Consider the following 27,941-nt stretch of genomic DNA (forward strand, 5'->3'; position numbering starts at 1 on the left):
AGAGAGAGAGAGACATTAACCTGCTGTAGTAGAGAGAGAGAGACATTAACCTGCTGTATTAGAGAGAGAGAGAGAGACATTAACCTGCTGTAGTAGAGAGAGAGAGAGACATTATCCTGTTGTAGTAGAGAGAGAGAGAGACATTAACATGCTGTAGTATAGAGAGAGAGAGAGAGACATTAACCTGCTGTAGTATAGAGAGAGAGAGACATTAACCTGTTGTAGTAGAGAGAGAGAGAGACATTAACCTGCTGTAGTAGAGAGAGAGAGAGAGAGACATTAACCTGCTGTAGTAGAGAGAGAGAGAGACATTAACCTGCTGTAGTAGAGAGAGAGAGAGAGAGAGACATTAACCTGCTAGTAGAGAGAGAGAGAGAGAGAGAGACATTAACCTGCTGTAGTAGAGAGAGAGAGACATTAACCTGCTGTAGTAGAGAGAGAGAGACATTAACCTGCTGTAGTAGAGAGAGAGAGACATTAACCTGCTGTAGTATAGAGATAGAGACATTAACCTGCTGTAGTAGAGAGAGAAAGACATTAAGCTGCTGTATTAGAGAGAGAGAGACATTAACCTGCTGTATTAGAGAGAGAGAGAGAGAGACATTAACCTGCTGTAGTAGAGAGAGAGAGAGACATTAACCTGCTTAGTAGAGAGAGAGAGAGACATTAACTGCTGTAGTAGAGAGAGAGAGAGACATTACCCTGCTGTAGTAGAGAGAGAGAGAGACATTAACCTGCTTGTAGTAAAGAGAGAGAGAGAGACATTAACCTGCTGTAGTAGAGAGAGAGAGAGAGCGACATTAACCTGCTGTAGTAGAGAGAGAGAGAGAGAGACATTAAACCTGCTGTAGTAGGAGAGAGAGAGAGAGACATTAACCTGCTGTAGTAGAGAGAGAGAGAGAGAGACATTAACCTGCTGTAGTAGAGAGAGAGAGAGAGAGACATTAACCTGCTGTAGTAGAGAGAGAGAGAGACATTAACCTGCTGTAGTAGAGAGAGAGAGAGACATAACCTGCTGTAGTAGAGAGAGAGAGAGAGAGGAGAGAGACATTAACCTGCTGTAGTAGAGAGAGAGAGAGAGAGAGAGACATTAACCTGCTGTAGTAGAGAGAGAGAGGAGAGAGAGATACATTAACCTGCTGTAGTAGAGAGAGAGAGAGAGAGAGAGACATTAACCTGCTGTAGTAGAGAGAGAGAGAGACATTAACCTGCTGTAGTAGAGAGAGAGAGAGACATTAACCTGCTGTAGTAGAGAGAGAGAGACATTAACCTGCTGTAGTAGAGAGAGAGAGAGAGACATTAACCTGCTGTAGTAGAGAGAGAGAGAGACATTAACCTGCTGTAGTAGAGAGAGAGAGAGAGAGACATTAACCTGCTGTAGTAGAGAGAGAGAGAGACATTAACCTGCTGTAGTAGAGAGAGAGAGAGAGAGACATTAACCTGCTGTAGTAGAGAGAGAGAGAGACATTAACCTGCTGTAGTAGAGAGAGAGAGAGAGACATTAACCTGCTGTATTAGAGAGAGAGAGAGAGACATTAACCTGCTGTAGTAGAGAGAGAGAGAGAGACATTAACCTGCTGTAGTAGAGAGAGAGAGAGAGAGAGACATTAACCTGCTGTAGTAGAGAGAGAGAGAGACATTAACCTGCTGTAGTAGAGAGAGAGAGAGAGACATTAACCTGCTGTAGTAGAGAGAGAGAGACATTAACCTGCTGTAGTAGAGAGAGAGAGAGAGAGACATTAACCTGCTGTAGTAGAGAGAGAGAGAGACATTAACCTGCTGTAGTAGAGAGAGAGAGAAGTCATGCAGAAGAACAGATCCTGAGTTGGTATAACTTTTGGTTGTTAAGAGTGAGATTGACGCGATTAAATTAGCAAAAAATGTTTAGGTTCAAACTGAAGATACACACAGGAGGAAAAGATTGACAGAGAGTTCAAAGCGGAAAGCAAAAAAGAAAAGGACAGCAACCTGACCTCTCCCCTCACCTCAGGCCCCCCAACAGCAGGACTCTCCTCCCCCCTGCCTGCCTACAACCACCAGAGCCAAGACCACACTACCATCAGCCTGCTGAGAGACAGGCTGGCTCTGTTAGAGGTATGGGTTACTGAGCTGAAGGAGCAGCCCCCCAGCTACACCCCCTCCAGACTGCTGAGAGACAGGCTGGCTCTGTTAGAGGTATGGGTTACTGAGCTGAAGGAGCAGCCCCCCAGCTACACCACCTCCAGACTGCTGAGAGACAGGCTGGCTCTGTTAGAGGTATGGGTTACTGAGCTGAAGGAGCAGCCCCCCAGCTACACCACCACCAGACTGCTGAGAGACAGGCTGGCTCTGTTAGAGGTATGGGTTACTGAGCTGAAGGAGCAGCCCCCCAGCTACACCACCTCCAGACTGCTGAGAGACAGGCTGGCTCTGTTAGAGGTATGGGTTACTGAGCTGAAGGAGCAGCCCCCCAGCTACACCACCTCCAGACTGCTGAGAGACAGGCTGGCTCTGTTAGAGGTATGGGTTACTGAGCTGAAGGAGCAGCCCCCCAGCTACACCCCCTCCAGACTGCTGAGAGACAGGCTGGCTCTGTTAGAGGTATGGGTTACTGAGCTGAAGGAGCAGCCCCCCAGCTACACCACCTCCAGACTGCTGAGAGACAGGCTGGCTCTGTTAGAGGTATGGGTTACTGAGCTGAAGGAGCAGCCTTCCCAGCTACACCACCTCCAGACTGCTGAGAGACAGGCTGGCTCTGTTAGAGGTATGGGTTACTGAGCTGAAGGAGCAGCCCCACAGCTACACCACCTCCAGACTGCTGAGAGACAGGCTGGCTCTGTTAGAGGTATGGGTTACTGAGCTGAAGGAGCAGCCCCTCAGCTACACCACCACCAGCCCAGACACAGACCTTCTACAGGACCAGATTAACCAGTGCAGGACCTAGCTGAAGAACTCTGTCCAGGAGCTGAGAGAGAGCCTTACCACAGCTCTTGAGGAGGTAAAGGCCACTATGAGGAGAGAGCCTTACCACAGCTCTTGAGGAGGTAAAGGTCACCATGAGGAGAGAGCCTTACCACAGCTCTTGAGGAGGTAAAGGCCACCATGAGGAGAGAGCCTTACCACAGCTCTTGAGGAGGTAAAGGCCACCATGAGGAGAGAGCCTTACCACAGCTCTTGAGGAGGTAAAGGCCACTATGAGGAGAGAGCCTTACCACAGCTCTTGAGGAGGTAAAGGTCACCATGAGGAGAGAGCCTTACCACAGCTCTTGAGGAGGTAAAGGTCACCATGAGGAGAGAGCCTTACCACAGCTCTTGAGGAGGGTAAAGGTCACCATGAGGAGAGAGCCTTACCACAGCTCTTGAGGAGGTAAAGGCCACCATGAGGAGAGAGCCTTACCACAGCTCTTGAGGAGGTAAAGGCCACCATGAGGAGAGAGCCTTACCACAGCTCTTGAGGAGGTAAAGGCCACCATGAGGAGAGAGCCTTACCACAGCGCTTGAGGAGGTAAAGGAAACCATGAGGAGAGAGCTGGTGCAGGTAAAGGAGGAGATGGTAAAGGAGTTGTCTGTCATCAAGAGGTTGCTGCAGCACAGAGAGCAGACTGTAGAGACTCCCAGAGAGAAGCTGCAGCCCCTCACCACCCCTAACAACCCCACTGACCCACCTTCACCCACAATCCCCCCCCATACCGACAACACTTTACCCACACCCCCCGTCAACAAGGAGGCTCACATGGAGACCCCTACTACAGAGAGAAGCTCTCTGGCCCCCCCTGACACACCCCCACACACCCCTCCATGTACACAGGCCCTGTGTACTCCAGCCCCAGACTGTAAACACACTAATCTGGTAAAACCCACTGAGGTGGCCATCCTCATTGACTCAAATGGGAAATTCATCCAAGAAGATAAACTCTTTCCCCAACACAAGGTGTGCAAAATATGGTGCCCAAAAACACAGGATGCACTCCACATCCTGTCCCAGCCTGACTTTGGCACACCAGGCCACATCATTATTCACACCGGCACCAACAACCTGCGAGAGGAGCAGGAGAGAGTAGGCAGCCTGGTCAACAGAGTAGCAGAGAGGGCCTCTGAGTGGTTCCCCACTCCCACTACAGCACCAACAACCTGCGAGAGGAGCAGGAGAGAGTAGGCAGCCTGGTCAACAGAGTAGCAGAGAGGGCCTCTGAGTGGTTCCCCACTCCCACTACAGCACCAACAACCTGAGAGAGGAGCAGGAGAGAGTAGGCAGCCTGGTCAACAGAGTAGCAGAGAGGGCCTCTGAGTGGTTCCCCAACTCCCACGTCACCATCTCCACTCTGCTGCCCTGCAAAGACTTTCATCCCTGTACCATTCAGAAAGTCAACGCTGACATCACCAGAGGGTGTGGCCTACTCCCGAACGTGCACGTTGCTCACCACCCAACAATCACCCCAGAGCATCTGCACGACCACTCCCACCTGAGGAAGCAGACAGTAGGGATGTTTGACAAGCCTCTAAAGGACGTGGCACTTGGTAGACAATCACCCCATGCCGCACTGGACAGAGGACCACCCAGAGACCCCTACCAGACCACTGCACCACCAAGGAGCCCCAGGCCCCCTCAACGCCCCACCAGACCCAGCGCACCCCACAGGCCCCACCCACCACCAGAGCATCACCACTTCCATCGGCTTAGCCAGACTGGACCGGGCCCAGCCTATTATCCCGCACCAGACCACCACCCCTACCAGACCAGAGAGGAAGCCCCATGGCCCAGACCTGGACCTCCTCCACTCCTCAGGGCCCAACAGCAGGACCAGCGCAGCTACGCGGAGGTCGTCAGAGGACAGGAGAACCCTGTAGGATTAAGTGAGATTAAACAGCTCCTCCAATACATCTGCACTAAACACACACGGACGCGCACACACACACACACACACCTATTGTACTAGAATTGACTTGAATAGGAATATTTAAATATATATATATATATATATATATAACAGAAAGAGTGTTAGCTGTTATCCTGTTTATCTCTTAACGACCTATTAGTTACTGTATTTCTGACTGTTATTCTTTCTTTCTGCAACATGAAATCACTAACACCTCTGTCTGATCACAGCCAAATCACGTTGTTCCTCAAAAGAACAGACATGGAAACAACCACACATTCACAGCCCAGTAAGCTGTACAACATCAGAAATTCATATATATATATATATATATTCAGGCAAAAGGCAAAAGAAGAAGCACAATTGAAATTGATAAAAAACTAAAAGAAAAGACCACAGATGACAACTGGTTTGATGCAGATTGTAAAATTATAAGGAAAAAACTTAGAACACTATCCAACCAAAAGCACAGAGACCCAAATAATGGTGAATTACACCTTCATTACTGTGAGACTTTAAAACTCTATAAACGTACACTCAGAACCAAAAAAGCACAGTACAACAGCAAGCAGCTGACACTAATTGAGGAGTCCATAAACACAAAAAAAATCGAAACAAGAGCAATTAGCGATACAAAATGGTGACATATGGACAACCCATTTTAAAACACTCTACAACTGTCACGTTCATCTGAAGATGAAGGGGACTAAAGCGCAGCGTGTGTATCGTTCCACATTTTATTATAACTGTGAAACTATGTAAGACATACAAAATAAACAAAACAACAAACCGTGACGAAGAGGTGCAACATACACTACTCAAAATAATGTCCCACAAAACCTAGTGGGAAAAACAACAACATCATATTTAATATGATCCCCAATTAGAGACAACGGTGACCAGCTGCCTCTAATTGGAGATCATCCTAAAAAAAACATAGAAAAAAGAAACTAGAACCAACATAGAAATAAATAAACTAGACAAAACCTCCTGTCACACCCTGACCTACTCTACCATAGAAAATAAAAGCTTTCTATGGTCAGGACGTGACAGTACCCCCCCCCCCAAAAGGTGCGGACTCCGAATGCACAACCTTAAACAAAAAAAAAAACAGGGAGGGTTAGGGTGGGTGTCTAATGTCGGTGGCGGCTCTGGTGCGAGACGAAGGACCCTCACATCCTGCTTATCCGCCAGCATAGGAGGCGGCTCCGGTTCGGGGCGTAGTCCCCGCTCCACCAGCTGATCCCTCCGCTTTTGTGTCACCGAACCGTGGATCATCGCCGGAGGCTCTGGACTGCGGGACCGCCGCCAGAGGCTCTGGACTGCGGGACCGCCGCCAGAGGCTCCGGACTGGGGGGCCGCCGCCGGAGGCTCCGGACTGGGGGCCGTCTCAGGAGGTTCCGGACTGTGGGCCGTTTCAGGAGGTTCCGGACTGTGGGCCGTCTCAGAAGGTTCCGGTCTGGGAACTGTCGCCGGAAGCTCCAGCTTGGGAACTGTCGCCGGAAGCTCTGGACTGGGAACTGTCGCCGGAAGCTCTGGACTGGGAACTGTCGCCGGAAGCTCTGGACTGGGAACTGTCGCCGGAAGCTCTGGACTGGGAATGCGCACTGGAGGCTTGATGCATGGGGCTGGCACAGGTGGCGCCAGACTGGTAACACGCACCTCAGGGCAAGTGCGAGGAGCAGGCACAGGGCGTACCAGTCTGGATAGACTCACTGGAGGCTGGGTGCGTGGGTCAGGTACAGGATATACTGGGCCGTGGAGGCGCACCGGAGGTCTCGAGCGTAGAAGTGGCAGAACCGTCCTGGCTGTATGCTTACTTTCGCCTGGCAAATGCGGGGCGCTGGCACAGGATGCACTGGGCTGTGAATGCGCACTGGCAACACAGTGCGCGGAGCCGGCGCAGGATATCCTGGACCGAGGAGGCGTACTGGAGACCAGGAGCGCTGAGCTGGCACCACCCTTCCTGGCTGAATGCTCACTCTAGCCCGGCAAATCCGAGGCACTGGCAACGAGCGCACCGGGCTGTGAATGCGCACTGGAGATACAGTGCGCATCACCGCATAACATGGTGCCCGACTGGTCACATGCTCCCCACGGTAAGCACGGGGAGTTGGCTCAGGTCTGAACCCCGACTCTGCCAATCTCCCCGTGTGCCCCCCCCAAAAATTTTTTGGGGCTGCCTCTCATGCTTGCCTTGATGGTATAACGCCTCGTAATATCGCCATTCTGCTCTCGCTGCTTCAATCTCCTCCTTTGGACGGCGATACTCCCCCTCCTGCCTCCAGGGTCCTTTCCCGTCCAATATTTCCTCCCAAGTCCATTCCTGTTGACCACGCTGCTTGGTCCTTTGGTGGTGGGAGATTCTGTCACGTTCGTCTGAAGATGAAGGGGACCAAAGCGCAGCGTGTGTATCGTTCCACATTTTATTATAACTGTGAAACTATGCAAGACATACAAATAAACTAATAAACAAAATAACAAACCGTGACGAAGAGCTGCAACATACACTACTCAAAATAATCTCCCACAAAACCTAGTGGGAAAAACAACAATTTAAATATGATCCCCAATTAGAGACAACAATGACCAGCTGCCTCTAATTGGAGATCATCCCAAAAACAACAACATAGAAATACAGAAACTAGAACCCCACATAGAAATACAGAAACTAGACAAAACCCAACATAGAAAAAATAAACTAGAACCAACATAGAAATAAATAAACTAGACAAAACCCCCTGTCACGCCCTGACCTACTCTACCATAGAAAATAAAAGCTTTCTATGGTCAGGACGTGACAACAACACCGTTCAAGTTGACACAAACACAGAACAAGACCAAATTCATGAGAAGTTGAATGGATTAGAAAAAGCTATAAAGGACAATCAAAATCCATTGGACTCCCCAATTACTGACCAGGAGCTCTATAAGAAACTTCAGGCTCTCAAATTTAAAAAAGCACGCGGACCTGATGGCATCCTCTATGAGATGCTCAAAATCACTAGTGCAAAATTTCAATTGGCTATATTAAAACTGTTTAATTTGATCCAGAGTGTAGGTTATTTCCCTGACATCTGGAATCAAGGACTCATAACCCCAATCTTTAAGAACGGAGACAAATTTGACCCTAACTGTCACGTCCTGACCATAGTATGGTAGAGTAGGTCAGGGCGTGACAGGGGGTGTTTGTCTATGTTTTGTATTTCTATGTTCAGTTTCTAGTTTTGTATTTCTATGTTGGTTTTGTTTGGTATGATCTCCAATTAGAGGCAGCTGGTTGTCGTTGTATCTATTTGGAGGTCATATTTAAGCTGATGTTTGTCCCACCTGTTTTTGTGGGTGATTATCTTTTGAGTAGTGTTTATTTCTCTCTGCGTCACGGTTTGTTGTTTTTGTTATTCTAGTTATTTGTGTATCGCAACATTTCACGGAATAAATAAATATGTGTAACTACAACCATGCTGCATTTTGGTCCGATCCTTTAAACAGCTGTGACCCTAACAATTACAGAGGCATTTGTGTGAACAGTAACCTGGGGAAGGTTTTCTGTAGTATCATCACTGTAAGAGTTCTAAACTTCCTTAATAAGCACAATGTCTTGAGTAAAAGCCAAATTGGATTTATACCAAAACATCGCACAACTGATCATATTTACACCTTACACACCCTGATAGATAAACATGTCCACCAGAATATACGCTTGCTTTATCGACTTCCAAAAAGCATTTGATTCTATTTGGCATACAGGACTGTTCTACAAAGTTATTGAAAGTGGTGTAGGGGGTAAAACATATGACATAATTAAATCAATGTATACTGGCAATACGTGCAGCATTAAAATTGGTAAGAAAATAACAGAATTCTTTAACCTGGTGTTAGTCTCCACAATTCAGAAGTTAAATGCCTACTCTTCGCAGATGACCTATGCCTGCTGTCACCCACAGCACCTGGCCTACAGCAGAGCCTGGACCTGCTAGAGCAGTACTGCCAGACCTGGGCCCTGGCAGTAAACCCCAAAAATACTAAAATAATGATTTTCCAGAGAAGATCCAGATCTCAGGGAATTAGACCAAAGTTCTCAATTGGTACAAAATATATAGAGTACTGTACACACTACAATTACTTAGGTTTAAAAATAAGCTCAACTGGACACCTTAATGAGGCAGTGAATGAACTGAGAGAGAAAGCACGCAGGGCATTCTACGCCATTAAAAAGCAAATTAAAATTAAAATACCTATTCAAATTTGGCTAAAACTAATTGAATATGTCATTGAACCAATTGCACTTTATGGCAGCGAGGTGTGGGGTCCACTTGCAAAACAAGATTTCATCAAATGGGACAAACACCCCATTGAAACCCTGCATGCAGAGTTCTGTAAGATTCTTCTACATGTCCAGAGGAAAACTACAAACAATGCATGTAGGGCAGAATTAGGCCAATATCCACTAATAATAAAAACTCAAAAAAGAGCAATTAAGTTTTGGAAAATCTAAAATACAGTGACCCCCTCTCATATCATTACCAAGCCCTGCAATGCCAAGAGCTGAGCAAAGAAAAGAGTCCCCTCATCCAGCTGGTCCTGGGGCTGAGTTCACAAACCTGTTCTACTAACACACTGAAGCCTCAGGACCAGAACATCCAATCAATCAGAATAAACCAAATTACAACATAGTCAAAACAAAACTACATTGCTTATTGGGAAACACAAGCACAAACACAAAGCAAAATGCAGTGCTATCTGGCCCTATATCGACAGTACACCGTGGCTAAATATTTGACCATGGTTACTGATCAAAACCTTAGAAAAACCTTGACAAAGTACAGGCTCAGTGAGTACAGCCTTGCCATTAAGAAGGGTAGACACAGGAAAACCTGGCTCCCTGTAGAGGAAAGGCTGTGCAACCACTGCACAACAGCAGAATCTGAGACAGAGCTGCATTTCCTGACAAAATGTAAAAAATATATAACAATTAGAGTGTCATTTCCCCAAATTTGAAACCCTTATTCAAGGATTCAAAGACCTCTCTGATGGGGATAGGCTACCCGTCCTGTTGGGGGAGGACGCAGAGAGCTGTGGGTTGGCGGCGCACTACATTGCTGCCTAGTATTGTAGTAACATAGTCCCATTGTACTGTAGTACCATAGTACTGTAGTATTGAAGTACCATAGTACTGTAGTATTGTAGTAACATAGTACTGTAGTATTGTAGTAACATAGTCCCATTGTACTGTAGTACTGTAGTACCATAGTACTGTAGTATTGAAGTACCATAGTACTGTAGTATTGTAGTAACATAGTACTGTAGTAACATTGCCCCATTGTACTGTAGTACTGTAGTACCATAGAACTGTAGTAACATAGTACCATAGTACTGTAGTATTGTAGTAACATAGTTCCATTGTACTGTAGTACGGTGGTACCATAGTACTGTAGTAACACAATACCGTTGTACTGTAGTATTGTAGTAACATAGTACTGTAGTATTGTAGTAACATTGGCCCATTGTACTGTAGTACTGTAGTACCATAGAACTGCAGAAACATAGTACCTTAGTACTGTAGTATTGTAGTAACATAGTCCCATTGTACTGTAGTACTGTGATACCATAGTACTGTAGTAACATAATACCGTTGTACTGTAGTATTGTAGTAACATAGTACTGTAGTATTGTAGTAACATTGTCCCATTGTACTGTAGTACTGTAGTACCATAGCACTGTAGTAACATAGTACTGTAGTATTGTAATACCAGAGTACTGCAGTAGTATAGTACCATAGTACTGTAGTATTGTAGTAACAGCATCGTAGTATTGTAGTATTGTAGTGCTGTTGTATTGCAGTACTATAGTACTTTAGTAACATAGTACCTTTGCACTGTAGTAACATAGTACTGTAGTATTTTAGTACAATAGTACTGTAGTAACATAGTACCATAGTACTGTAGTATTGTGGTGCCATTGTACTGTAGTGATATACTACCATTGTACTGTAGTATTGCAGTACAATAGTACAGTAGTAACATAGTACTGCAGTATTCTAGTACCATAGTACTGTAGTAACATAGTACCATAGTACTGTAGTTTTGTAGTACCATAGTACTGTAGTACTGTAGTATTGTAGTACCATAGTACAGTATGTTTTGTGGTACCATAGTACTGTAGTAACATATTGCTGTAGTACTTTAGTATTGTAGTACCATTTTACTGTAGTAAAACAGTACCATAGTACTGTAATACTGGTATTGTATTACCATAGTAACACAGTACTGTGGTACTGTAGTAACATAGTACTGTAATATTTTAGTACCTCAGTCACATAGTACTGTAGTATTATAGTAACATAGTACTGTTGTACTGTAGTAAAATAGTAACATAGTACTGTAGTACCATAGTAACTTAGTACTGTAGTATCATAGTACCATAGTACTGTAGTATTGTAGGACTGTAGTATTGTAGTAGTTTAGTACCATGGTACTGTAGAATTGTAGCACCATACTAATGTAGTATTGTAGCACCATAGTAACATAGTACTATAGTACTGTAGTATAATAGAAACTAAGCACTGTAGTATGGAGTACCATAGTAGTGTAGTACTGTCTTAGCAAAGAGTGTGCAAAGCTGTCATCAAGGCAAAGGTGGCTATGAAACATCTAAAATATAAAATAGTTGTTGATTTGTTTAACACTTTTTTGGTTACTACATGATCCCATATGTGTTATTTCATAGTTTTGATGTCTTCACTATTATTCTACAATGTAGAAAATAGTAAAAATAAAGAACAACCCTGGAATGAGTAGCTGTGTCCAAACATTTGACTGGTAAAGTAGCTATGTTATCATTATTCATTGTGTTATATATTTTCTCTCTGCATTGTAAGTAAGCATTTCACTTTTAGTCTACACCTGTTGTTTACGAAGCTTGTGACGAATACAATTTTATTTGATTGATTTGAGACAATGAGTGAGGCTTAGATTGACAGGGTTAGAGGTTAGAACTAGGAACAGGAGTTTTTTCTGGACGGGCCACTTAGTTTTCATAAATAATTAAATCTGTGATAGGTTTGTACATACATGTATTTCCATGGTCCAAAATCTATCTAGTTCCCACCACATTGGTTACTATCCTATAATAGTAGGGGTTTAAGTGCAGATTTTAGAAAGGGCACAGTTGTTTTAGACAGGCCTCAGACATACTTAGCATACTGGAATATAAATGTCCCAAATGTGTTTTCAATGTTTAGAAATCATTATTTGTAGTACAGTTAGCCCGGCCACAGTATGACTGAATGTACCTTGAATATTTTGATAAGAAACAAAGTTACAACTGCGTCTGGTTTGCTCCCAGCCAGGTCTTTAGACAAACTGTATAACTTTGCCGAGTGTGCTGGTCTGCATCTGGTCCTGGGGCTCAACGCCCTGCAGAGAAGCCCTGACTTCTCCTGGAACTCCTCCTCAGCACTCAGCCTCCTCAAATACAGCGCCGGGAAGAAATACAACATCTCCTGGGAACTGGGCAATGGTCAGTATCTACTACACAACACTATATACTGCATTTAATATATTGTACAATGTATGATATTTAATACAGCAGAATGATAAAGCATTGGACAACACTGTACCTAAAGGGGTATACGCATCTGAAGCCATTTCGAACACCTTTATGAAAGTTGTGGTATCAATCAAAACAACCGACATAACACATTTATTCAACATAATTCATAATGAGTTTTCACACAAAAACATATAGATTTATTTATCCATTGTACACAGAAATGTGTATTTCCAGCCAAATAAAATATATTGAAATGTTATTGGTCACATTGTCACGACTTCTGCCGAAGTCGTTGCCCCTCCTTGTTCGGGTGGTGCTCAGCGATCGACGTCACCGGTCTTCTAGCCACCATTGATCAGTTTTTCATTTTCCATTGGTTTTGTCTGGTCTCCTTACACACCTGTTTCTTTTCCCAGTAATTACATGTGTATTTAACCCTCTGTTTCCCCTCATATCCTTGTCGGTGATTGTTTGTTATGTTATGTACGTGTTGTTTATGCATCGGTGTGCGACGGGTTATTGTTTACCCAGATTATTTTCTACGTTGGTTTTGGAGTTAGTTTTTAATAAATACTCCATTTTTTAACCGCTTTGGTTTCTCCTGCGCCTGACTTCCCTGCCACCTACATACATGGATTATGACAGAATCACCGACCATTTTTAAAAGTCAGCAGGAGAAGATATCCCGGACAGGGAGGTGGAGGAGCGCATCCAGGAGAATGCGGAGAGACTACTACATCTATGCGCTGCCATGGATCGCGCTGTTCAGATGATGGACCGCTTGGAGAGACGGGAGATTCATCCAGCGCCTCCACCAGCCCAACCAGGGTCGATCCAAAACGCCCCTTGTCAACCTGAACCGGGTGGTATCCGTCTAGCCATGCCTCGGGGTTACGACGGAAGTGCTGCCAACTGCCGGGATTTCCTGCTCCAATTAGAACTTTATCTGGCCACGGTCCACCCAGTTCCATCAGACCGCGAGAAGATTTTGCCCTCGTCTTGTGCCTCACCAGGAGAGCCCTGGAATGGGCCAGCGCTATGGTTGAAGGAGGAGATGCGGCGTTGGACCATTATGAGGAGTTCATCCGCCGTTTTCGGGCAGTCTTCGACCACCCACCCGAGGGCAGAGCGGCGGGTGAGCGCCTCTACCATCTGAGGCAGGAGACGAGAAGCATGCAGGATTTTGCATTGGAGTTCAGGACCCTGGCAGCCGGTGCGGGATGGAATCACGGAGTCCTGATCGATCATTATTGCTGCAGTCTGCGGGAGGACGTCCATCGGGAGCTGGCCTGCAGAGACACCACCCTCACCTTCGACCAGCTGGTGGATCTGTCCATCCGGTTGGACAACTGGCTGGCTGCTCGCAGACGTCCAGATCGGGGTCTGGTGGTTCCATCCTCCCCCACCCCCTCTCCTATAACCATGGAGCCAGGAGAGAGGGTGCACAGGGAGACCAGAGGGAGTTCCCGCTCGTGCACCATCGGTGACCGCAGAGGACACAATGCTGGTCGGTGCCGGGTAGGTTCTTCTGGGAATCGAGGGTAACAGGCAGGGCGTTCTGGCGCCACCCCAGGTGAGTAGGCACCATTCTCATCCAGAGCCCTCTGTTGCCCATATATTTGTGTCTGTCACTTTTCCTGATTTTTCCCCTCATTTCCAGCATAAGGCACTATTAGATTCAGGCGCGGCTGGGAACTTTTTTGATCAAACGTTGGCTCATAGTTTAGGGATCCCTATTGTACCGGTGAAAGTGCCTTTTTCCATTCACACCTTAGATAGTCGACCATTAGGGTCAGGGTTGATTAGGGAGGCCACAGCTCCTTTGACTATGGTGACGCAGGGGGGTCACAAGGAGAAAATTAGTATTTTCATTATTGACACTCCTGCGTATCCAGTGGTGCTGGGTCTGCCCTGGTTAACTAGTCATAACCCCACTTTTTCTTGGCCACAGAGGGCTCTTACGGGGTGGTCGCGAGAGTGCTCAGGTAGGTGTGTAGGGGTTTCCGTTGGTGCTACTACGGTGGAAAGTCCAGACCAGGTCTCTACCGTGCGCATCCCCCCTGAATATGCCGATTTGGCTCTCGCCTTCTGTAAAAAGAAGGCGACTCAATTACCACCTCATCGACAGGGGGATTGTGCGATAAATCTCATGGCAGACGCTGCACTTCCCAAGAGTCACGTGTATCCCCTGTCGCAAGCGGAGATGGTGGCTATGGAGACATATGTTTCCGAATCCCTGCGTCAGGGATACATTAGGCCCTCCATCTCACCCGTCTCCTCAAGTTTCTTTTTTGTGAAGAAGAGGGATGGGGGTCTGCAACCGTGCATTGATTATCGAGGTCTTAATAAAATCACAGTGGGGTACAGTTACCCGCTACCGCTGATCACCACGGCGATTGAGTTAATGCACGGGGCGCGCTTCTTCACTAAACTGGATCTCAGGAGTTCGTACAACCTGGTGCGTATCCTAGATGGAGACGAGTGGAAGACGGCATTTAGTACCACCTCAGGGCATTATGAGTACCTCGTCATGCCGTACGGGTTGATGAATGTGCCATCAGTCTTCCAATCTTTTGTCGACAAAATTTTCAGGGACCTGCATGGGCAGGGTGTAGTGGTGTATATCGATGACATTCTGATTTACTCCGCTACACGCGCCGAGCATGTGTCCCTGGTGCGCAAAGTGCTTGGTCGCCTGTTGGAGCATGAGCTGTATGTCAAGGCTGAGAAATGCTTGTTCTTTAAACAGTCCTCTCTTTCTTAGGATATCGCCTATCTACGTCAGGAGTGGAGATGGAGAGTGACCATATGACAGCGATGCGTAATTGGCCGACTCCCACCACGGTAAAGGAGGTGCAGCGATTTTTAGGGTTTGCCAATTACTACCGGAGGTTTATCCGTGGTTTTGGTCAGGTGGCTGCTCCCATTACCTCACAGCTGAAGGGGGGTCCGGTGCACTTGCAGTGGTCGGCTGGGGCGGATAGGGTTTTTTGGAAACTGAAGGCTCTGTTTACCTCGGTTCCTATGTTGGCTCATCCGGATCCGTCTCTGCAATTCATAGTGGAGGTGGACGCATCTGAGGCTGGGATAGGAGCTGTGCTCTCTCAGCGTTCGGGTACGCTGCCTAAGCTCCGCCCCTGTGCCTTCTTCTCTAAGAAGCTCAACCCGGCGGAGCGAAACTATGATGTGGGGGACAGGGAGCTGTTGGCTATCGTCAAAGCTTTGAAGGCGTGGAGACACTGGCTTGAGGGGGCTAAACACCTTTTTCTCATCTGGACTGACCACCGCAATCTGGAGTACATCCGGGAGGCGAGGAGACTGAATCCTCGCCAGGCAAGGTGGGCCATGTTTTTCACCCGTTTTGTGTTTACCCTCTCTTACAGACCAGGTTCCCAGAACGTCAAGGCAGACTCACTGTCCCGGCTGTATGACACAGAGGAGCGGTCCATGGATCCCACTCCCATCATCCCAGCCTCTTGTTTGGTGGCACCGGTAGTATGGGAGCTGGACGCGGACATTGAGCGGGCGTCACGTGCAGAGCCCATTCTCCCACAGTGTCCAGCTGGGCATCTGTACGTTCCGTCCGCTGTCCACGACCGATTGATCTACTGGGCTCACACGTTACCCTCCTCTGGTCATCCTGGGGTTGGTCGGACGATGCGCTGTCTTAGTGGGAGGTACTGGTGGCCCACCTTAGCTAAGGACGTGAGGGTTTATGTTTCCTCCTGCTCAGTGTGCGCCCAGTGCAAGGCTCGTAGACACCTACCCAGAGGTAAGTTACAACCCTTACTCGTTCCACAACGGCCGTGGTCGCACTTGTCGGTGGATTTCATAACCGATCTTCCACCTTCACAAGGTAACACCACGATCCTGGTCATTGTGGATCGCTTTTCTAAGTCCTGTCGTCTCCTCCCTTTGCCCGGTCTCCCTACGGCCCTACAGACGGCGGAGGCTCTGTTTACCCACGTCTTTCGGCACTACGGGGTGCCTGAGGATATAGTGTCTGATCGAGGGCCCCAGTTCACGTCAAGGGTTTGGAAGGCGTTCATGGAACGTCTGGGGGTCTCGGTTAGCCTTACCTCAGGTTTTCACCCCGAAAGTAACGGGCAGGTGGAGAGAGTTAATCAGGATGTGGGTAGGTTTCTGAGGTCTTATTGCCAGGACCGGCCGGGGGAGTGGGCGGCATTTGTGCCCTGGGCAGAGATGGCTCAGAACTCGCTCCGCCACTCCTCCACTAACCTCACTCCATTTCAGTGTGTGTTGGGATATCAGCCGGTTCTGGCCCCTTGGCATCAGGGTCAGACCCAGGCTCCTGCGGTGGACCACTGGTTCTGGCGCGCGGAGGAGACCTGGGACGCAGCTCACGTCCGCCTTCAGCGCGCCGTACGACGTCAAAAAGCTGGCACAGACCGTCATCGCAGTGAGGCCCCGGTGTTCGCACCGGGGGACAGGGTCTGGCTCTCGACCCGAAACCTGCCTCTCCGCCTGCCCTACCGGAAGCTGAGTCCGCGGTTTGTGGGGCCGTTTAAAGTCCTGAGGAGAATGAACGAGGTATGTTATAGGTTAAAGCTTCCCCCCAATTACCGCATTAACCCCTCGTTCCATGTGTCTCTCCTCAGGCCGGTGGTGGCTGGCCCGCTCCAGGAGGCCGAGGTGCGGGAGGTTTCTCCACCCCCTCTGGACATTGAGGGGGCGAGGGGTCCATCCTGGATTCGAGACGTCGGGCGAGGGGTCTTCAGTACCTCGTGGACTGGGAGGGGTACTGTCCGGAGGAGAGATGCTGGGTTCAGGTGGAGGACGTGTTAGATCCTTCCATGCTGAGCGAGTTCCATCGTCTCCATCCGGATCGCCCTGCGCCTCGTCCTCCGGGCCGTCCCCGAGGCCGGTGTCGACGCACTGCTGGAGCCGCGCGTCGGGGGGGGGGGGGGGGGGGGTACTGTCACATTGATGCCCCTCCTTGTTCGGGTGGTGCTCGGCGATCAACGTCACCGGTCTTCTAGCCACCATTGATCAGTTTTTCATTTTCCATTGGTTTTGTCTGGTCTCCTTACACACCTGTTTCTTATCCCAGTAATTACATGTTGTGTATTTAACCCTCTTTTTCCCCTCATATCCTTGTCGGTGATTGTTTGTTATGTTATGTACGTGTTGTTTATGTATCGGTGTGCGACGGGTTATTGTTTACCCGGATTATTTTCTACGTTGGTTTTGGAGTTAGTTTTTAATAAATATTACATTTTTTAACCACTTTGGTTTCTCCTGTGCCTGACTTCCCTGCCACCTACATACACGGATTATGACACACATGCACATGGTTAGCAGATGTTAATGCGAGTGTAGCGAAATGCTTATGCTTCTTGTTCCGACAGTGCAGTAATATTTAACAAGTAATCTAACAATTCCCCAACAACTACCTAATACACACAAATATAATGGGGTGAATGAGAATATGTACTTATAAGTTTATGGATGAGCGATAGATGGTATTAAATTCACTATATACATGTGATATGAATATTGTAAGATATGTAAACATTATTAAAGTGGCATTATTTAAAGTGAAATTGTTTAAAGTGACTAGTGATCCATTATTTAAAGTGGCCAGTGATTGGGCCTCAATGTTGGCAGCAGCCTCTCTGAGTTAGTGATTGCTGTTCAGCAGTCTGATGGCCTTGAGATGGAAGCTGTTTTTCAGTCTCTTGGTCCTAGCTTTGATGCACCTGTACTGACCTCACCTTCTGGATGATAGCGGTGTGAACAGGCAGTGGCTCGGGTGGTTGTTGTCCTTGATGATCTTTTTGGCCTTCCTGTGACATCGGGTGCTGTAGGTGTCATGTAGAGCAAGTAGTTTGCCCCTGGTGATGCGTTGTGCAAACCGCACCACCCTCTGGAGAGCCTTGCGGTTGAGGGCAGTGCAGTTTCCGTACCAGGCTGTGATACAGCCCGACAGAATGCTCTTGATTGTGAATCTGTAAAAGCTTGTCAGGGTTTTGGGTGACAAGCCAAATTTCTTCAGCCTACTGAGGTTGAAGAGCCGCAGTTGCGCCTCTTTGCCACACTGTCTGTGTGGGTGGACCATTTCAGTTTGTCTGTGATGTGTACACCCAGGATCTTAAAATGTTCCACCTTCTCCACTGCTGTCCCTTCAATGTGGATAGGGGGGTGTTCCCTCTGCTGTTTCCTGAAGTCCACGATCATCTCCTTTGTTTTGTTGATGTTGAGTGAGAGGTTGTTTTCCTGACACCACACTCCGAGTGCCCTCACCTCCTCCCTGTAGGCCGTCTCGTCGTTGTTGGTGATCAAGCCACTACTGTTGTGTTGTCTGCAAATTTGATGATTGAGTTGGAAGCGTGCATGGCCACGCAGTTGTTGGTAAACAGGGAGTACAGGAGAGGGCTGAGCACACACCCTTGTGGGGCCCCAGTGTTGAGGATCAGCAGGGTGGAGATGTTGTTTCCTACCCTCACCACCTGGGGGCGACCCATCAGAAAGTCCAGGACCCAGTTGCACAGGGCGGGATTGAGACCCAGGGCCTCCAGCTTAATGATGAGCTTGGAGGGTACTATGGTGTTGAATGCTGAGCTGTTGTCGATGAACAGCATTCTTACATAGGTATTATTTTTGTCCAGATGGGATAGGGCAGTGTGCAGCATGATGGTGATTGCATCATCTGTGGACCTTTTCGGGCGGTATGCAAATTGAAGTGGGTCTAGGGGGGCCAGTAAGTCGGCGGTAATATGATCCTTGACTAGCCTCTCAAAGCACTTCATGATGACAGAAGTGAGTGCTACGGGGCGGTAGTCATTTAGTTCAGTTATCTTTGCCTTCTGGGGTACAGGAACAATGGGTACAGGTAGGTTTTAATAGTCACAGTGGGTACAACATCTCCAATGCACTTCTTTGTAAACACACTCACCGAGACAGCGTATAGGTCAATGTTGTTCTCTGAGTCTGACCAGAACATATTCCAGTCCGTGTGATCAAAACTATCTTGAAGCGTGGCTTCTGATTGGTCAGACCAGCGTTGAATGGTTCTTGTCACTGGTACATCCTGTTTGAGTTTCTGCCTATAAGACAGAACGAGCAAGATGGCGTCGTGGTCTGATTTGCGGAAGGGTCGGCGGGGGAGGGCTTTGTATGCATCGCGGAAGTTAGAGTAGTAGTGGTCGAGAATATTAGCCCTGTGTGTCGTGCAATCAATATGCTGATAAAATTTAGGTAGCATTGTTCTCAAATTTGCTTTGTTAAATTCCCCAGCTACGATAAATGCAGTCTCCGGATATATAGTTTCCAGTTTACATAGAGTCCAGTGAAGTGCCTTGAGGTCCCTCTTGGTGTCTGCTTGAGGGTGAATGTACACGGCTATGACTATAACTGACGAGAATTCTCTTGGTAGGTAAAATGGCCGGCATTTGATTGTAAGTAATTCTAGGTCAGGTGAGCAGAAGAACTTGAGTTCCTGTATGTTGTTATGATTACACCATGAGTCGTTAATCATAAAGCATACATCCCGGCCCTTCCTTTTCCCAGAGAGGTGTTTATCTCTGTCGACGCAATGCATGGAGAAGCTCGGTGGCTGAACCGATTCCGACAACATATCCCGAGAGAGCCATGTTTCCGTGAAACAGAGAATGTTACAATCTCTGATGTCTCTCTGGAAGGAAACCCTTGCTCGAATTTCGTCTACCTTGTTGTCAAGAGACTGGACATTGGTGAGTACTATACTCGGCAGCGTTGGGCGATGTGCCCGTCTACGGCGCCTGACCAGGAGGCCGCTCCATCTGCCTCTTCTACGGCGTCGTTGTATTTGGTCGGCTTCTGGGATTAGATCCATTGTCCTGGGTGGTGGTCCAAACAGAGGATCCGCTTCTGGGATTAGATCCATTGTCCTGGGTGGTGGTCCGAACAGAGGATCCGCTTCTGGGATTAGATCCATTGTCCTGGGTGGTGGTCCAAACAGAGGATCCACTTCTGGGATTAGATCCATTGTTCTGGGTGGTGGTCCAAACAGAGGATCCGCTTCTGGGATTAGATCCATTGTCCTGGGTGGTGGTCCAAACAGAGGATCCGCTTCTGGGATTAGATCCATTGTCCTGGGTGGTGGTCCAAACAGAAGATCCGCTTCTGGGATTAGATCCATTGTCCTGGGTGGTGGTCCAAACAGAGGATCTGCTTCGGGAAAGTTGTATTCCTGGTCGTAATGTTGGTAAGTTGACGTTGCTCTTATATCCAATAGTTCTTCCCAGCTCTATGTAATAAGACTTAAGATTTCCTGGGGTAACAATGTAATAAATAGTACATAAAAAAACGAAATACTGCATAGTTTCCTAAGAACTCGAAGCGAGGCGACCATCTCTGTCGGTGCCATATTATTATTACTATATATATTATTATTATAATTTTTTCTTTCTCCAAATCCAAGTGTAACCCTAAGAGCACATGTTTTTGGCCTATAGACAAGCGGTAGGCCAACCTTGTTTTTGGAGAGCTAAAACCTACAAGAAGGTAGCTCTCCAGGAACAGGGGCAGCCCTGTTGTAGGCCTAACATGCCATTTGAATGGTGCTCCTGGCCAGAACTCCCTCTCCAGGAACAGGGGCAGCCCTGTTGTAGGCCTAACATGCCATTTGAATGGTGCTCCTGGCCAGAACTCTCTCTAGGTCAGGTATTCTGTTTACTTCAGATCCGCCTTCTCTTGGATGTCATCACAGAAAAAATACTAATGGAAGAAGATAATACTGATTATTCTCAGCGGCATCCTGCAAAATTGAAAGTTCACGAGAGAGGCTACGAAACACTCAATACACAAAGTCACCAACCGCTGACTCTGTGCTGCTGCCAGCCTGTTATGTGAATAGTGATGTGGCAGTAAAAATACACATTTCCATTGTACAATAGATTAATAAAGATCTGTTTGAGGGGACTTTTATTTGGAAAAATCCTTAGAAATGATGTTGAATACATGTGTTATGAAGAATAGAACTACAATAAAGTTATATTTCTATATTATGAAGCTTGTGATGAATGATACTGCAACACTGATAAAGGTGTTATGACTGGTTTCATGAAGGTCTTATGACTGGTTTCATAAAGGTGTTATGACTGGTTTCATGAAGGTGTTATGGCTGGTTTCATAAAGGTGTTATGACTGGTTTCATGAAGGTGTTATGACTGGTTTCATAAAGGTGTTATGACTGGTTTCATGAAGGTGTTATGACTGGTTTCATGAAGGTGTTATGGCTGGTTTCATAAAGGTGTTATGACTGGTTTCATAAAGGTGTTATACCTGGTTTCATGAAGGTGTTATAAATGCCTTATGTATAACTCCTAGTGGCTATACACTATACAATATGATAGTAGCAATTCTATGATATATACAGCACATACATTACGGTATAATAGACTTCCCAGTACATTGCTTACTTTTAGCTTCTCTGGTAAAGAAGTTGATATCATTGGCTGTGCTCATGATAACAAAACAAAGTAAGTACTGGTGCTGGACAAAGCCTTGAGAGGGCATGCAAATGTGTAAGTTTTGACTCTGAGTCATGATTGAAAGGAAGCCTTTCAAAGAGTGAAGAGAGACAGCGTAGAGAGAGAGAGGTAGAGAGAAAAAGAGAGAGAGAGAGCGTAGAGAGAAGAGAGCGTAGAGAGAAAAAGAGAGAGAGAGCGTAGAGAGAAGAGAGGTAGAGAGAAAAAGAGAGAGAGAGCGTAGAGAGAAGAGAGGTAGAGAGAAAAAGAGAGAGAGAGCGTAGAGAGAAGAGAGGTAGAGAGAAAAAGAGAGAGAGAGCGTAGAGAGAAGAGAGCGTAGAGAGAGAGAGAGAGAGAGCGTAGAGAGAAGAGAGCGTAGAGAGAAGAGAGCGTAGAGAGAGAGAGAGACAGGGGTGAATATTTAGGCATGATGAAGGATGGAGTGGTTTTAAAAAGGAGAAGTAAACAGCTGATGACTTTCTATGTGGTGCAGTCGACCCCTGCCAAAATGACAGATACAAGCACTCTCGCCAGAAGGTAGAAACTATAGAGGTCGATTGGCCTTAGCTGTGATCTTTTTTTCTCTCCAACACTCTTGTGTTGGACAGCGTTAGAATGGCACGCTGTGTCTCGCTATAATACTGTCATGAGTTTCATTCTGGAGGTAGACCTGAGCGATTTCCCCTTAGAAAGACCAGCTGCAATGTCAAAATTGGCTATATTATAAAAAATTCGCTAAGGTTAGGGTTAGGCTTTATGGATAGCAGTGTGGTTAAGGTTAGGGTTAGGCTTTAGGGATAGCAGTGTGGTTAAGGTTAGGGTTAGGCTTTAGGGATAGCAGTGTGGTTAAGGTTAGGGTTAGGCTTTAGGGATAGCAGTGTGGTTAAGGTTAGGGTTAGGCATTAGGGATAGCAGTGTGGTTAAGGTTAGGGTTAGGCATTATGGATAGCAGTGTGGTTAAGGTTAGGGTTAGGCTTTAGGGATAGCAGTGTGGTTAAGGTTAGGGTTAGGCATTAGGGATAGCAGTGTGGTTAAGGTTAGGGTTAGGCATTATGGATAGCAGTGTGGTTAAGGTTAGGGTTAGGCTTTAGGGATAGCAGTGTGGTTAAGGTTAGGGTTAGGCATTATGGATAGCAGTGTGGTTAAGGTTAGGGTTAGGCTTTAGGGATAGCAGTGTGGTTAAGGTTAGGGTTAGGCTTTAGGGATAGCAGTGTGGTTAAGGTTAGGGTTAGGCTTTAGGGATAGCAGTGTGGTTAAGGTTAGGGTTAGGCATTAGGGATAGCAGTGTGGTTAAGGTTAGGGTTAGGCATAGGGATAGCAGTGTGGTTAAGGTTAGGGTTAGGCATAGGGATAGCAGTGTGGTTAAGGTTAGGGTTAGGCATAGGGATAGCAGTGTGGTTAAGTTCAGGGTTAGTGTAAGGGTGCGTGCTGGTGGCAGGGAAGTCAGGCGCAGGAGATCGAACTTGGTATAAAACGGAGTCGTTTAATAAGTGCTCAAATACTCTGAAAACCAAAATATGTAAAATAATACAAGTGGGTACAAAACCCGTCGCACACCAGAACATAACTTCCACAAAGTTTACAAACAAACAATCACCGACAAGGACAATGAGGGGGAACAGAGGGTTAAATACACAACATGTAATGAATGGGATTGGAACCAGGTGTGATACAAGACAAAACCAAAGGAAAATGAAAAGAGGATCAGCGATGGCTAGAAGGTCGGTGACTTCAACCGCCGAACGCCGCCCAAACAAGGAGAGGGACCAACTTCGGCGGAAGTCGTGACAATTAGGCATTAGGGATAGCAGTGTGGTTAAGGTTAGGGTTAGGCTTTAGGGATAGTAGTGTGGTTAAGGTTAGGCTTTAGGGATAGCAGTGTGGTTAAGGTTAGGGTTAGGCTTTAGGGATAGCAGTGTGGTTAAGGTTAGGGTTAGGCATTATGGATAGCAGTGTGATTAAGGTTAGGGTTAGGCTTTAGGGATAGCAGTGTGGTTAAGGTTAGGGGTAGGCTTTATGGATAGCAGTGTGGTTAAGGTTAGGGTTAGGCTTTAGGGATAGCAGTGTGGTTAAGGTTAGGGTTAGGCTTTAGGGATAGCAGTGTGGTTAAGGTTAGGGTTAGGCATTAGGGATAGCAGTGTGGTTAAGGTTAGGGTTAGGCATTATGGATAGCAGTGTGGTTAAGGTTAGGGTTAGGCATTATGGATAGCAGTGTGGTTAAGGTTAGGGTTAGGCTTTAGGGATAGTAGTGTGGTTAAGGTTAGGCTTTAGGGATAGCAGTGTGGTTAAGGTTAGGGTTAGGCTTTAGGGATAGCAGTGTGGTTAAGGTTAGGGTTAGGCATTATGGATAGCAGTGTGGTTAAGGTTAGGGTTAGGCTTTAGGGATAGCAGTGTGGTTAAGGTTAGGGGTAGGCTTTATGGATAGCAGTGTGGTTAAGGTTAGGGTTAGGCTTTAGGGATAGCAGTGTGGTTAAGGTTAGGGTTAGGCTTTAGGGATAGCAGTGTGGTTAAGGTTAGGGTTAGGCATTAGGGATAGCAGTGTGGTTAAGGTTAGGGTTAGGCATTATGGATAGCAGTGTGGTTAAGGTTAGGGTTAGGCATTATGGATAGCAGTGTGGTTAAGGTTAGGGTTAGGCTTTAGGGATAGCAGTGTGGTTAAGGTTAGGGTTAGGCTTTAGGGATAGCAGTGTGGTTAAGGTTAGGGTTAGGCTTTAGGGATAGCAGTGTGGTTAAGGTTAGGGTTAGGCTTTAGGGATAGCAGTGTGGTTAAGGTTAGGGTTAGGCATTAGGGATAGCAGTGTGGTTAAGGTTAGGGTTAGGCATTATGGATAGCAGTGTGGTTAAGGTTAGGGTTAGGCTTTAGGGATAGCAGTGTGGTTAAGGTTAGGGTTAGGCTTTAGGGATAGCAGTGTGGATAAGGTTAGGGTTATGCATTAGGGAAAGCAGTGTGGTTAAGTTTAGGCATTAGGGTTAGCAGTGTGGTTAAGGTTAGGGTTAGGCATTAGGTTAGGGTTAAGGCCAGGGTTAGTTTAAAATCAGATTTTATGACTTTTACTATTGCTTTAATTTCATTCCTCTCTCCATCTCTTTCCAGAGCCTAATGGCTACCGAAGCATGGTGGGTCAGACAGTTAACAGTACCCAGCTAGCCAAGGACTACACCCTGCTGAGAACACTACTGCAATCTGTACGCTACTACAACCGAGCACACCTCTACGGCCCTAACTCTGGACTACCACGCAAGAACGCCATTCTGCTGCTCGACGGGTGAGGCGCCTCACTGACGCCGTTTCGATTATAGATGCATTATGGATTGTCAATATAGTCAACAAAGTCCTAAACTATAGTATAGAACCATCTTTTGGAAATACGGTTTAAACAGTACACACACAGACACACACACACAGGCCCAGTGTTTATGTAGAGGTCTCCAGTCTGCTGGTCCCAGGTCCTGGTCTAGTTAAATAGGCTGTCAGCTGAATAGAGTGTCAGTGGATTGATAAGGTGGCCGAGTGATTTCCCACCTGTCCTCTCCTCTCTCTCCTCTCTCCTCTCCTCTTTCTCCTCTCTTCTCTCCTCTCTCTCTCAGACCAGAGGATCTTTGTCTAGACCTCATACACATTTCCACCCCTCTATCTTAGATCCACTATTGGGACTTGCTATAAACAGGGGATTTGTTATATATTACATGGTGGATTTTTTCCACTGCGTAAAGATTGGATTTCTTAGACCAGCACTCTAGAGCAGGGGTTCCCAAACTTTTTAACTCTGCCCCCCCTGCACTCACGCGCCACATCATCTTCTTTGGGACAAGCACTGTTCATGACACAAACTGTTCACACCCCTCTTGTTGGTGGAGAGAATGTTGCAGGTTTAAAGCTTATTTCCTGCAATTCTTCAAATTTGATCATGGGGTGCTGAGAAAATGTTGCATTTAAAAAAAAAAAATCTTGCAATTCTATATATTTTGCCATGTCTAATGTGTATTCATGTGATATTTAAGTGACGAAAAAATTACAATATCTATGGGCTAAAAAAACATTAAAAAAATATTAGCTGACGTGGGCTAGTTGAACTGGACATTTATGACATGTTAGAAATAGCTGTCTAAGGTATGTAATGACTGACATGTTAGAAATAGCTGTCTAAGGTATGTAATGACTGACATGTTAGAAATAGCTGTCTAAGGTATGTAATGACTGACATGACAAGAGGAAAACCGTTTTTAGTCAAAAGAAATTCAGGAATTCAGCAAAAAAAATATAATTTAGGAAAACTGTTCCCAAGTATTCCCACAAATTAAAAAAGGAGGTGATCATGTCTCAATGTAATCAAGGTATGAAATTATTGTTATTTTGAAATATAGTCTATTTTAGGGTTTAGTTGATGAGTTTCATTTTCAGAAAGATTTAGCCAAAACGTTATGCTCTAGAACAGTGGTTCCCAAACTGTGGGGCGTGCAGGGGTTGGCAGGGGGGGCACAGAGGTTGGCAGGGGGCGCGCAGGGGTTGGCAGGGGGGGCACAGGGGTTGGCAGGGGGGGCGTGCAGGGGTTGGCAGGGGGGGCACAGGGGTTGGCAGGGGGGGCGTGCAGGGGTTGGTAGGGGGGGCACAGGGGTTGGCAGGGGGGGCGTGCAGGGGTTGGTAGGGGGGGCACAGGGGTTGGCAGTGGGGGCGTGCAGGGGTTGGCAGGGGGGGCGTGCAGGGGTTGGCAGGGGGGGGCGTGCAGGGTTTGGCAGGGGGGGCACAGGGGTTGGCAGGGGGGGCACATGGGGTTGGCAGGGGGGGCGTGCAGGGTTTGGCAGGGGGGGCACAGGGGTTGTTGTGACCCCCGTGCCCTTCCTGCCAACCCTGCTCTAGAGCATAGCTGTAGGATGATTATGCAATCAGAGCAGCTAAAATAGATCTGTTTGATGTAAATGTTTTGGCTAAATCTTTTCTGTAGAAACACATCAACCTAGAGTATATAACAGTAATGTTAGCAATACTCTCACTATAGCATGTAACAGCTGAGATGATGGTTTCATTTAGAGAAAGTCTTGGAAGACCATTTACACATTTGGGAATTAGTAGGAAGATACTGTAGGACAAAATATCCTGTGTGAAATGGTATTCCAAGACTTTCTGAAAATCAAACTCATCAGCTAAACCCAAAAATAGACTGTATTTCAAAATAACAATAATTTCATACCTTGATTACATTGAGACACGATCACCTCAATTTTTTAATTTGTGGGAATACTTGGGAACAGATTTCCTAAATTAAACAATTTGTTTGCTGAATTCCTGAATGTCTTTTGACAAAAAATTGTTTAGTTTTTGCAGGAGGTCCAGGCATGTCCTCTTCTACCTCCTCCTCTCCATCCTCCTCCTCTCCCTCCTCCTTTCCCCCGGTTTTTCCTCTAGTCTGTCTTTGTCTCATGGTCAGGTGTGCGTGTGTGTGTGTGTGTGTGTGTGTGTGTGTGTGTGTGTATGTCTGCCGCACATGTTTGTTTTGAAACAGAGGCTAAGTGAACGGAGATAACATCAGTGTCAGATAAAAGATGTAACCAAGACTAAATATCTTTAACTGGTGAGAGTTGTGCCTTTCTGACAAGCTGTTTAGATAGAAGGATCTAGACATGCCAGAAAGACTCTCAGACCCAAATAAGGAGAGTTTCAGGTTGAGACTAACAGGTCCACATGTCTTGTTTATGTTGTGGCTCCTTGGCTCAAACAGTTAGAAATACACGCACACGCACACACACACACGCACACACACACACACACACACACACACACACACACACACACACACACACACACACACACACACACACACACACACACACACACACACACACACACACTGACAACCTGGTCAGGAGGCACATATATATGAGACTAATCAAAAGTCCTCGCTTTATAAAAATGCTTTTTATTTTTGTGTGTCATTCCAAAATGTTGTGCTTGTATTTCAGTGGTGTTTTAAACTGAATTAGCTGATCTCGCTTGTGTTTTCATTACCAGGTTCATGAAGAACGCTGGTTCTGTTGTGGACGCTGTAACGTGGCAACAGTAGGT

The 27,941-nt window shown here is 46.5% G+C and overlaps 1 protein-coding gene across 2 annotated transcripts in view; it reads left to right on the forward strand.

The window, feature by feature from the left end:
* Nucleotides 1-27,941, forward strand: part of LOC115201576 (inactive heparanase-2) — a 155,356-nt gene that overhangs the window by 60,675 nt on the left and 66,740 nt on the right. Inside the window, exons 4-6 of one of the 2 annotated variants that reach the window (XM_029765338.1) lie at nucleotides 12,204-12,377; nucleotides 24,975-25,146; nucleotides 27,888-27,935. In XM_029765338.1, coding sequence (XP_029621198.1) covers nucleotides 12,204-12,377; nucleotides 24,975-25,146; nucleotides 27,888-27,935 — 394 coding nt within the window. The remainder of the gene's footprint in view (nucleotides 1-12,203; nucleotides 12,378-24,974; nucleotides 25,147-27,887; nucleotides 27,936-27,941) is intronic. The other variant, XM_029765339.1, reaches the window with a different exon arrangement.

Source organism: Salmo trutta, chromosome 10, assembly GCF_901001165.1.
Source record: "Salmo trutta chromosome 10, fSalTru1.1, whole genome shotgun sequence".
In the NCBI taxonomy this organism is placed as follows: Eukaryota; Metazoa; Chordata; class Actinopteri; order Salmoniformes; family Salmonidae; genus Salmo; species Salmo trutta.